General features: G+C 31.4%; 1 protein-coding gene across 2 annotated transcripts; it reads right to left on the bottom strand.

The window, feature by feature from the left end:
* Positions 1-182: 182 nt before the first annotated feature.
* On the bottom strand, positions 183-12001 carry LOC140054979 (UBX domain-containing protein 11-like). Of its 2 annotated transcripts, none has more exons than XM_072100124.1 (12): positions 11898-12001; positions 11587-11653; positions 11328-11488; positions 10642-10739; positions 10314-10374; positions 9424-9515; positions 9135-9231; positions 8650-8870; positions 7664-7741; positions 6929-7106; positions 5319-5664; positions 183-2229 (listed from the first exon to the last, which is right to left on the bottom strand). In XM_072100124.1, exons 2-12 carry the CDS (start codon positions 11637-11639, stop codon positions 2097-2099), a joined length of 1518 nt encoding a protein of 505 aa, XP_071956225.1. In that variant the 5' UTR covers positions 11640-11653; positions 11898-12001; the 3' UTR covers positions 183-2096. The 2 variants fall into 2 exon arrangements, with proteins under 2 accessions (XP_071956225.1, XP_071956224.1); XM_072100123.1 differs by having other exon boundaries at positions 184-2229; positions 8650-8873.
* Positions 12002-12035: the final 34 nt, after the last annotated feature.

Genomic DNA, 12035 nt, shown 5'->3' with positions numbered 1-12035 from the left:
ATTCGATTCCACAAAATCAAAACGTGTGCTGTGATTGTTATATATGTAGACAATACGGAAAATATATTTAACCATCATCATCGTCACTTTCACACCACCATCGTACATTAATAATTATCATCCATATATTAGTCAGTAATTATTAGTTTATTACATTTTTATATAGGCTTACTACATATATAGGCTAACTTGGGCATGAAACATTCTACAAAACATTGAAACATGCTTTCATGTAACATAATGATGTAGGCCTATTGCCACTTTAATGTTTTTTTGAAAACAAATCATCATTACCCCCTGACAGTATAATAATACTGTTATGATAAAACAAGTTTTCATTCTAAATCAAGATGTTTGCAACATCTGAACATAGGCTTACGTTTAATAAAATTACTGGGTTTGTGTGACTGTACAAATACTAGGGGCCATCGTAAGTAATTTGACCAACCATGATGCAATGTATCCTCTGAACTGTAGGCTGTCGTCGCTTGTGATTGGTCAACTGACTTACGTTGAGCCTAGGTCGTTGCGCGTTGCGTCCACATATGGGGATCAACCTGTATGAGCAGTTTCTCTATTACTTGCAATACTATTAATTTGTAGATAACCATTTCATTAAACAATCAATATGACAGAATAGATTAAAATCGTGATGAGAGAGTTACATCGCTAACGAGTCAATTACACAACAGTTAATGTACTTTGAGCAGAAAATGAAGGTTAAAATTCGTTATAATTTAATTTTGATGATTTTGAGAAAAGCACATATGGGATTCATGCAGTGAGCAATTATATTGCTTTTAAAGAACATTAATATAGATGAATCTTTGGATATTATAAGCCTAACACTCTAGACATGGCAATGTTGGTTAAAACCAACTGTTAAGGTGGTTTTGAGAAAGGCACTAACGGGAGTCGTGCAGTGAACAATTATATTGCTTTTAACAAACATTAATAAAGATGAAGTTTTGGATACTATAAGCCTAAAATTCTACTACGATTTTTATGTTTATATTTTTCAACATTTGTAAATGAATCTCACAATTCAACTTGTTGGTTGCCACAATGCCGTGTCACTTATATTTTAAAATTGTATTCTATTTTTGACGTTTTATGGAAATAAAAGATACTGATATATACTAATTATATTATATAATATTTATCTATTTATCGTCGATCGTTATCGTCCTAGTGTAAATGGGCCTTTAACTGTGCACTTATCGTCCTAGTGTAAATGGGCCTTTAACTGTGCACTTATCGTCCTAGTGTAAATGGGCCTTTAACTGTGCACGGTTTTAAAGAAGGCACTGGTCCCTGCAGTGAAACATTTTATGAAACTATAATAATTGACTATCTATACAGATAATTGTAGGAAGTCCACGTTAAATTTAATTAGTTCTTTCAATAGTAAACCTCTTGTTGAGGAAATCCTGACATATTTTATTGATATTCACAGTACATGAGTTACATATAAAATGTCCACAAACATAAGAGTATGGTTAAAATAACATATATTTCCTGAAATGTGACCGCATTATCTAATTCTATAGAGAGTTCATATATTAATACAGGTGTATATAAATCATCTTACAAGTTTTGTAATGTCAGTTTTTTTCCTATAAAATAGTAAGCTTGGACGGTATTTATAAAGACAGTGAATGCACTTTGAGCAGATTTTAATTTAGTTTAACTAGGACATTATTAACTGCCTATTTGCTGTTAGTGAGTACAGTACAAGTATGGACTGTATTTTCCACAACTTAATGTATTTGATACTTTACATAATAAAAGTCTTTGTTTTGTTTCCCTTAGTTAAGTGTATAATAGTATAGGGATCTTTCGATTTGCAGGGATCAATCAACTCATTCTTGGTACTGTATCTAGAGATTTCTCAGTGTCAAAGGAAAATTCCATAACACAGCATCACATGTTTCCCACATTGTATCGCCTAGCATAATAGACTATAACCTAAAACATAACCTATAATACAGCAACACAAGGAATTTTCCTATGATACTGGGGTAATATGTGGAGATACAGCAGTGAGAATCGAGTAGATGATACTTGAACAGAGTTTGTTTTGATAATGCTTAGTTTCATAGTTTCTTTGTTCTTAGTATAACTGTAGCATTTGGTGTCAGGCCACATTGTTCAAGAGTAGCTAGTGGATCTGAGTATGTTCTTCTTGGAAATGTAGTGAGGATCTCATATTCTATGTTGCCCATAGACCTGTAAAAAATGAAACAACGCATTTAATTAATACGCTATACAACACTGTTCTTATGTTGTTTGAAGGTTTGCAAGGAGAAATCAAATGTTGATATAAAGTTTGCGGTACACCTCACTCCTGAGGACGATCCACAAGGGTCCATTTTGGGCCCATTATTATTTATAATTTATTTAAACGATATTGTTTCTATTTCCGATAATTTCTCATTTTATTTATACGCAGATGACACCAATATAGTAGTTTCTGATAAATTAAACAACTCATTACGACAGTAAATCAAGAACTAAATAAAGTTTCCTCCTGGCTTAAATCTAATAAATTATCACTTAATATACTTAAAACAAATTACATTATATTTAAAAATAAGCATAGTAGATGACAATATCACTATATTCAAATTATGATTGACAATACTACTATTTCACAGGTCTCTAATACTAAATTTTTAGGCGTAATTATAGATGAAACACTAACATGGTTTAATCACACAGAATATATATCCAATATTATTTCTAAATATACTGGCACTTTATTTAGACTCTCGCACCGAATATTTTATTTTCTTTATATCGCACATTCTAGTTCTCCCATACTTATATTATTGTAATCTTATTTGGGCAGATGCAAACAACTGCAATTTGAAAACTATTCATTTAAAACAAAAGAAAATAATTAGACTCTGTACAAACTCATCCTGGCTGGCCCATACTGCACCCTTATTTTTAAAATTAAAAACTTTAACAATCTATGATAATTATAAATTACAAAAAGCAATTTTTATGTTTAATTTTGTTAATAATAATCTACCAAGTAATTTCAATACTTTTTGGGCTAGGGTAAAAGAAACACATTTTCATAATACAAGAACATTAAATGATTTGCGTCCGCATAATTTCAGAACAGACCTGGGAATGAATACCATTAAACGGCAAGGACCTATATTGTGGAATGATATAAGCAATTTTATTAAGAACCAATGTACCTTAAGTTTATTTAAGAAGAAATTTATTCACAGTTTATTATCAACATATCAGTAATATTATGTTATATTTAAGTAACATTATTTAAGTTTACTTAAACAATATATATGTTATCCTTTGTTACAATTCTTTTCACCTGATGATGGGCTATGCCCGAAACATGTCGTTAAAATAAATCTATATTGAGGCAGTTTTAACTTATTTGATCTTGATTTTTTTCTATATCCTGCCTATGCAGCTCTTTGATTTATATATATATACATATATATGTGTGTGTATGTAAATCTATTACATTTTTTATCTAAAAGATGATATTCAGATTTTATTACCATGTACTAGTAAAAATAAAAATAACTATATGTAATCTTCATGTTAACCTTCTTCAGAAGTAAGTTAAAAATTATCATTTTATGATCAAAAAGAAATATAATAATTAATATCTAATTTTCTCCTTTATATAAATATATTTTTTATCCAAGGGGTTGCAAACACAAGTGTTCACATGTCTTGTTATGTATTGCACCTTTGTCTTGTCTTTATGTTGTCTGTAATGTCACTGCACTAACGGGTGACCGGCTAACGAGCTTCGCTCTTACGGTTATCCATCCATATAAGTTGTTTATCTTATGTTCATAAATTGAAATGGAAAATAAACTGAAACTGAAACTGATCAAAGCATATTGATCGAAACGTTGAGAAACTCAACAGTTCTTTTCGGAACTAATATACGTGGTGTACCGCAAACTTTATATCAACACTGTTCTTGACACTCGCACAACACTGTAGATTGACGCTCACTCATACAACACTGTATATTGACACTGTCTCATACAACACTGTCTCATACAAAACTGTATATTGACACTGACCCACACAACATTTGTAGATTGACACACACCGTACAACACTGTAGATTGACACTGACGTATACAACACTGTAGATTTACACACACTAATACAACACTGTAGATTGACACTGCTCATACAACACTGTAGATTGACACTGCTTATACAACACTGTAGATTGACACTGCTCATACAACACTGTAGATTGACACTGCTCATACAACACTGTAGATTGACACTGACTCATACAACCCTGTAGATTGACACTGACTCATACAACACTGTAGATTGACACTGACTCATACAACCCTGTAGATTGACACTGACTCATACAACACTGTACATTGACACTGACCCACACAACACTGTACATTGACACTGACCCACACAACACTGTATATTGACACACACTAATACAACACATTGCTTAATGTAGGGAGCTGTTAAGGGTGTAGTATAAAAATAAATAATAAGTAAAAGTTCAATAATGGTATTAGCAATTCATCTTTTTAATCAATACATCATTGAGAGAAGGTTACTACTTTTAGCCATAAAACACTGAATTAGTAATGAAGTTTTAATCAATATGGTTTATAGTAGCTATAATTAGAAAGTATACTGATGATTGCATATTGTTAATAGAATTTATTATACTGCTTCTTCATATAATTTTATGTTTGTGTGTTTGTTATTGTTTAATGCATGACAGTTATTAATATGCAAAATAATATTTGACAATTAAGAAAAAAGATGCAATGGAAGCAAGCTCGCATATAACATAATAATATTAATAGCTTGTCAGTTTCAACAATTTATATTAAAAAGTAGTTAATAATTTCATTTTAGCTGTTAGTATAAGAGGGGAACCACATGTCCAACAAGCAACCATGCTAGATCCCCTCTTGAAGACAATACTAACTGCATAGTTAAGAGAGGTGAAAATAAAGAATATCAAAGAAATCATTGACTATAAAGGTTAATGGAAAATGCATTACAGGGAAATAATAACTGCATATGAACTGCATAGTTGAGAGAAAAGGTGAAAATGGTTGCTAGTTGAGCAACAGTAACGAATATCAAATAAGTCAGTGACTATTATGGCCAATGAAGTATGCATAACATGGCAATGATAACTTGAGAAATGAGACTGAAGGACCATGTATTAGATTAGACAATGAGTACACAAGTCAATTAGACTAGGTACGCATATCAGCAACAAAGCACTACTGAAAGCAGACTAAGTTTAATCAATATGTAATTACCTATGTTCATCAATGTACTTCCTCACATCTCCTATTGTATCACCATATCCTAACTTGAGCACATAAGTTTCGTTACCGGCTTCAGATTTCACTCGCAATGTAGCAACGTTGCGTGCCGACAATGGACGAGTCGATGAGCGTGTGGTCTTTGCGTTCGCTGACGGGTGTCTGTTAACACGCTCCTTGATGGATTTAACTATAGGCGTATCAATGACTGTAATGTGAGCCTTTGAATTTGTAGAAGATAATTGGTTGCCTATTGAAGAACGCACATCTATTACCTTGCCATTTCTAACAACACTTTGAGGAAGCTTGTTTAAAAATTGATCCTTAGATAACTTTAGTCCTAAAACAAATAATTCAAATATTCATAAATAAATTAATTTCATACAAAATTAGTAAGTTTTGCCATTAACAAATACATAATATGGCATAAACCCATTAAAATTATCTTCCATTAGTTACCACATAGCAAATTATTAGAATTCATATTTATAATAATAAGTATTCGATTTCCTAAAAAAAAAAAGGTGAAATTAATTGAAGACACGGCCATAAAGTTAAAGCTTAGATTAAATGAAGTGAACTGCATAACAGGGAGTCTTTTCTCTAGTGCTAAAGAGAAATTAATAATGATCCATCACTCCAAGGGCATTTAAAAATTCAACTACAAAATAGAGATATAACAAAGCATCTGTGGCTATATAGTCATACATGCAGATGTGGAGATTTTTGCAAGGTAATTAGGAGCTATAGAAATGGCCTTATTTCCAAAGAGCAATTGGAAATCAATACAATCCCTGCTATTTCGTTTGTTATCATCTTCATTTCAAAGTTCACAAATGTAAAGAAACTATTCAATGGTAAATTAGCTGCTGTGTTGTCATGGAAACGTTATGCAGTTGTCATGGATACTGTTTGTAAACTTGTAGGGAATAGGTATGGTACGGAAATTCAAAAGTTAATCAATAATTTTGACCTTCAGTCAACCACCATTGATCAATAAAATTGATTATTCAACTGACCAGGGAACCACCCTATTAAAGTCCTTGTTTAGATTTATTATATATAAATAAAGGGCAACAGTAAAAAGAAAGTGCTTTGCAAATCCAATATACAATTTCCCTACATTTCATTGATCTTAAATTTCAAAAAAAAAAAGATGAATTGCTTGAAATAGTAGTCAACTTTTCCAATACCAGACACCCCTGAGATAACCTCAGCCTGGTTTTCTGGAAAGTCTCATATTCCAAAATGTGTCTCTTATGTAAAAAAGAAATGTGTGACTTTTTGGGATATTTTTAGAAGAGAGTATTATGAGAATTTACTGTACCCTTCTTTCATATTATATAATAATAATAATAAAATAAATAATTATAATAATTTCAGTTAAAGTGCAAGAAAGATGACATTGTCTATTTTCACAAAATTCATGAAATTATTTGTACCATTTCACTCATAAACATTCATTATTTGTATAATAATAAACTACCAAAAATTTAACTTAAGTTTTGTAAACCACAAAATCCTTTAATTTTACACAGAAATAAAATATTAAATATAAACTAATAAATAAAAATATATTAAAAAATAAATTAAAAACGATTTACCTGTAAAGTCATCTGTAAGTGAAACCACATTCTGGTGGTGTGTCATTGATGTTCCTCTATTAAGATTAGTTGGCACCAATTTACTTGGTACTTTATCCCCTCCCAGCGTCTGTCCTGATCCAGGAAAATTCTCCTTTCTTCGAGGGTCTTGGTAAAATACCTCTCTTTTATCTTTTACCTGATGAAAGAATTTTGAAAAAATCAAAAGTTTGGAAAATGTTACCTTCTTTTTAATTTCCTTCAATTGTTCATAGAATTTAATTTATAGAAAAACATATAGGAAATAAAAGTTTTAATTGATCTGTTTTTCATTTAAAACTCAGTATTTCCATTATTTTATGAGCAAACAATTATAAATACCGTAATATAATAACACACAAGGTAAGGTACACCCTGTGTATTTTTTTGAAAAAATAAATACCCAAATCTAAGAACAACCTGGTGAAAGTGGAATAGGAGAGAATAGCATTTGGATGGGAATCTCGGAACGAAGCCAAGTTTTTTTGCCAAAGATCGACTTGGTTCACTGGTAGACAACACTTTGCAGCCCTATGGGCCAAAGAACCCAAAGAGGAGATGTAGATAAATAAATAGCACAATAATATAGGTAGGTAAATACCACAATAATATAGTAGATAGGTAATACTACAATAATATAGGTAGGTAATACTACAATAAAAATAAAATAATAATAATGTAATAATGAATAATAATAATGATAGAAGATTGATTTACCAAAAATGGAGTTCCATCTGGATAACGTTTCTTTAATTCCGACGGGAAATACCCATCAGTAAAATCTTGAATACAAGCCTGAAATAATGAGGAAAATAAATGATGTCATTTTATGTTTATTTCTTGGAATACAATGACATAAAATCCTGCTTAAAGTTCAATGAACCCATAAAGAGTGTTGACAATTTATTAGACAAATTAGTTAATACAACATTGAAGCAATATCCTTGAATATGTACTTTATTTTTAATCATAATTTTTATGGACGTTTTCAATAATATATTACATGTTCAATCAAGTACAGCATGTTATTTGTAATGTAATGCAGCATTATGTATCAACTTCAATTATCAAATGGTAAAATTAAATTTCACAGTGGTGGTCTGTATAATTTACTATCACTATTCAAGAATTTGAAGTTAATTAAAATAATACAAGACATAATAGTACACTTTTTACAACAGTACTGCACTATATAGACAGTGCATAAAGCAGTTTGTAAAATAATTTACAAATTGCTTATGTATTTCAATAGCAATTGTAACAATCTAGGTTGATTATATGAACATATTTGTTTCTAATGACAAATCCTAAACATGGTGTAATTCATTGCTTCTAGTTTGTAGTTCATTAGCTTTCACTACAATTTGTCCCCAAAATCATGAAAAATAAACTTAAGATGAATAAAAAAAAAACTTTGAATAGGACATTTTGTAGTTTTAATAAAGTTATTCAATTTTGCCAAAAACACAAAACAATAATGATTTTAACTTTTAAAGATGGTCACTTTTTTTGGAAATCTGTTGTCTTCCAGGCAACATGGGCTTCCATGATAATTTTTATCTTTAAATTCTGGTTTTTATTTGGTAAATATTTTTTTAAAATGTTTTTGTTTGAATGAGGTGAATAACTATTACTTAACATTCACGGTAGATTAACCAATTGAAATTGTTTATTTTATCAAGTGGACTATATCTGAGTGTTACCTTAGTACTAGGTTCATCATAGCACCTGAAAGGTCCATTGAACATGAAGATACCATTAGCGTACAGGGTCAGTGGTACCTGCTCTTTAGTGTGTAATCTTGCACCTCCAGACGTATGTTTTATTTCTTTTAACCCTTCACCAGCAATGACGTTTAACTCTTTAATGTTTTCAATCACCCTGTCAAAATCAACTTTTTGATTTTGGTCTGAAGCCAGTGAAGCTGCTGTTGAAAACAATTACAACGATAATTTTATACTCAAACATTGTAACTTGATCATTTTATAAATCATATATTAATCACAAAACTGCAAGTACTTCTAGTTTGCATGTGCAATCTCTAAGCAGAAGAGCTCCCAACTTGGTAAAATTAAATATTGAGAGTTTGTCTTTATAAAACTATGGCAAAACCATAGATTGTGCTGTACTGTAAATGTAAAAATATCAACCAAGCATGGAGGGCGCAATTTCAGTAACTACTTAATACCTGGATTCCCCACTGTTGGTTTCTCTGTTTCATTTAACTCTTCATAAACATCATCATCATCTCCAACCCAAACCATACCATAATCTTCCAAGAATTCCTATAATATATTAATATGGTGATTAAAAGTGATAATTATCATTCTATATTTTAAGGTTTGAAAATCTAATTAAAAAAACTCTACCACAGAACAAATATTATTATTATAGTTGAAACTGAAACAGACAAATTAAACACATTATTGAAATTTTAATCGAACGAGAAATATCAGCACCATCAGCTGAGTACTAACTTGAATATCTTGGAGTTCTATTTCTAGTTTTTGACATTTTCTTTCCAATTCTTCAACTTTGTGACTTCTTGTACCACTTTCTTCATTACATCCTGTAAGAAAATAATAATTATATTTTTTTATTCTTTTTTATTCTTTATTACGTTCCAGACCAACAGCGAATCATCGCCACTAACAATAAACATTATGATAATTATTTTAACCTTAACAGAGAATAATTATGTGTTGGTTACACCATCATGGTTAAATGAGCATATTTGTCTATATACCTCCATCAATCAAATCTCAATCTTTTTTAAAATCGATAAAAAAAAAGCACAAAAGTAACAAAGAGAAAAAATATATATTTTGTTATATCAAAAGGCTTGCAAACACACAGGATTCAATTGGCAGGGTGTTTGACATTTATAATTGTATTCTCTTCATTCAATCAAAATAATACCTACCTACCTACCTGTACCTACCTGTACCTACCTACCTACCTGTACCTACCTGTACCTACCTACCTACCTACCTACCTACCTGTACCTACCTACCTACCTGTACCTACCTACCTACCTGTACCTACCTACCTACCTGTACCTACCTACCTACCTGTACCTACCTGTACCTACCTACCTACCTGTACCTACCTACCTACCTGTACCTACCTACCTACCTGTACCTACCTACCTACCTGTACCTACCTACCTGTACCTACCTACCTACCTGTACCTACCTGTACCTACCTACCTACCTGTACCTACCTACCTACCTGTACCTACCTACCTACCTGTACCTACCTACCTACCTGTACCTTTACCTGTACCTACCTGTACCTTTACCTGTACCTACCTGTACCTACCTGTACCTTTACCTGTACTTTTACCTGTACCTTTACCTGTACCTACCTGTACCTTTATATCTTTGTAAAAGATTAACCTTTTCTTCTAAAACATTTATTTTCTTATCCTGTAAACATTAAAATACAGAATAATTTATCAATAGAATAAAAATAGATAATGTTAAAATATTATTTTCTTTATTTAGGCTACGTATAAAAATGATTACCTACAACCAATTTATCACTACTGGTTCTGTACAGGAGTGGAACAGATTTTACAGGAGTGGAATTCAGATTTTACAGGAGTGGAATTCAGATTTTACAGGAGCGGAATTCAGATTTTACAGACTTTAAAATTATGGAAGGAGAATGAATTTAGTTTAAAACACATTTACCTTGTCAATAATTTCTTTAGTGTAATATTTCACTTGTAACTCCAACTGGGATATTTTACTCATCATACCACTCATCAGGTCCATATCAGTTGGAACCACTAAATAAAAAAGCAATAACAAAAATTAACCTTTTAGTATTTGATTTGATGTCTTACTTTTGCTTAATTTGTTGGGTTTTTTATGCTTATTTTTGCCCATTGAATGTTCTCAATTGTATTTGTATTGTGTCAATGAAACTGAAACTGTTTGACACGCTAAACGAGAGTACAAAACATTTTATGAGTAAAGAAAAACAAATCTATTAATCATAGCACTTTCACTTTTCACTATCACTATTTAAAATGATTCAGTTGTCTTGAGTTTAATGTAAAAGTAAAACTATTTATTTAAATTTGTTGAAATTATGTTAAACTAAAAAGGCACAGAGTAGAAAAGTTGGGACACCCCTATTTAGAGAACACACTTTGTTGGACCCCAAAGGAGACAACTTATTAATATGGTACTACTGTGGTCATATAAAGCGGAAAAATCTCAAATGATAATTATTAATTTAACTGTGGGAACGATGCGTCACATACACGTCAAGTCTCATGATTTGACCCGACCTCAAGCTCTCACATGGCGCGGTCATAATTGGAGAATCTCAAGCCAGCAGCAAACCCAAAACTTGACATGTATATTGTTACCAGGTGCTGAGTTCTTTCTTCCTGTTTGTGTTTTCTTATTAGAACCTGAAGCATCTTCAATGTATACTCCACTCTTTTCTTGCAACTCTAGCCTCTGTAACATCTCATCAAGAATTGTGTCTCCAGTAACTGGAACAGATCTGTAAGGTGCAGCGCGCTGTCTGTAAATACAAAAGTGTCTCTTTTACTAATTAAATTTTAATTTTATGGTTTTAAAAATTTTAATTTTTTATTTCTGTATTTTTATTTGTCTTCTTACCCTGGCAGTGGCATTTTCTTGTTCTTTTTTAAGTTGTTGTAAGGGCTTGTCATGATGATGGCTAAATCTGTAAAGTGCAAACAAAATATTCACTGTATATAGGGGTATGCATAGCCTAGGCCTGGGCCTACTTAGAGTAGACTACTAGTAGTAGTAGGCCTAAATAAATAGTCTCTATATCTCTAGCCCAGTGAGAGAGAGGAGAGTGTGGTGGAGAGACTCATCAGCCACCTAGTAGCTATAGGCTACACAGTACACAGAGTATATTATATTACAGTGCCTATTCATACCTAATATGTATACCTACTAACCCAATTTATTGAATTGATTGTTACTAAATAAATACTGTAGTTATAAATATATATTTGTTTTAACTTTTCATTGATAACTATATGCAAAAAGCGTCATGTATCTATGGAAAAAGTTCAACGGTAAATACGGAAGTACGA

This window comes from Antedon mediterranea, chromosome 7, assembly GCF_964355755.1.
Source record: "Antedon mediterranea chromosome 7, ecAntMedi1.1, whole genome shotgun sequence".
Classification (NCBI taxonomy): Eukaryota; Metazoa; Echinodermata; class Crinoidea; order Comatulida; family Antedonidae; genus Antedon; species Antedon mediterranea.
The sequence above is the reverse complement of the archived record's forward strand: the minus strand, read 5'-3'. Positions and strand labels throughout refer to the sequence as shown.

Coding starts and splice junctions, on each gene's coding strand:
- LOC140054979 (XM_072100123.1), bottom strand. CDS start 11,639: ATGACAAGCCCTTACAACAACTTAAAAAAGAACAAGAAAATGCCACTG. Junction 9,232..9,423: donor TAGAACTCCAAGATATTCAA/GTTAGTACTCAG, acceptor AATATATTATAG/GAATTCTTGGAAGATTATGG. Junction 2,230..5,318: donor AAGTACATTGATGAACATAG/GTAATTACATAT, acceptor CATTTTTTACAG/GTCTATGGGCAACATAGAAT.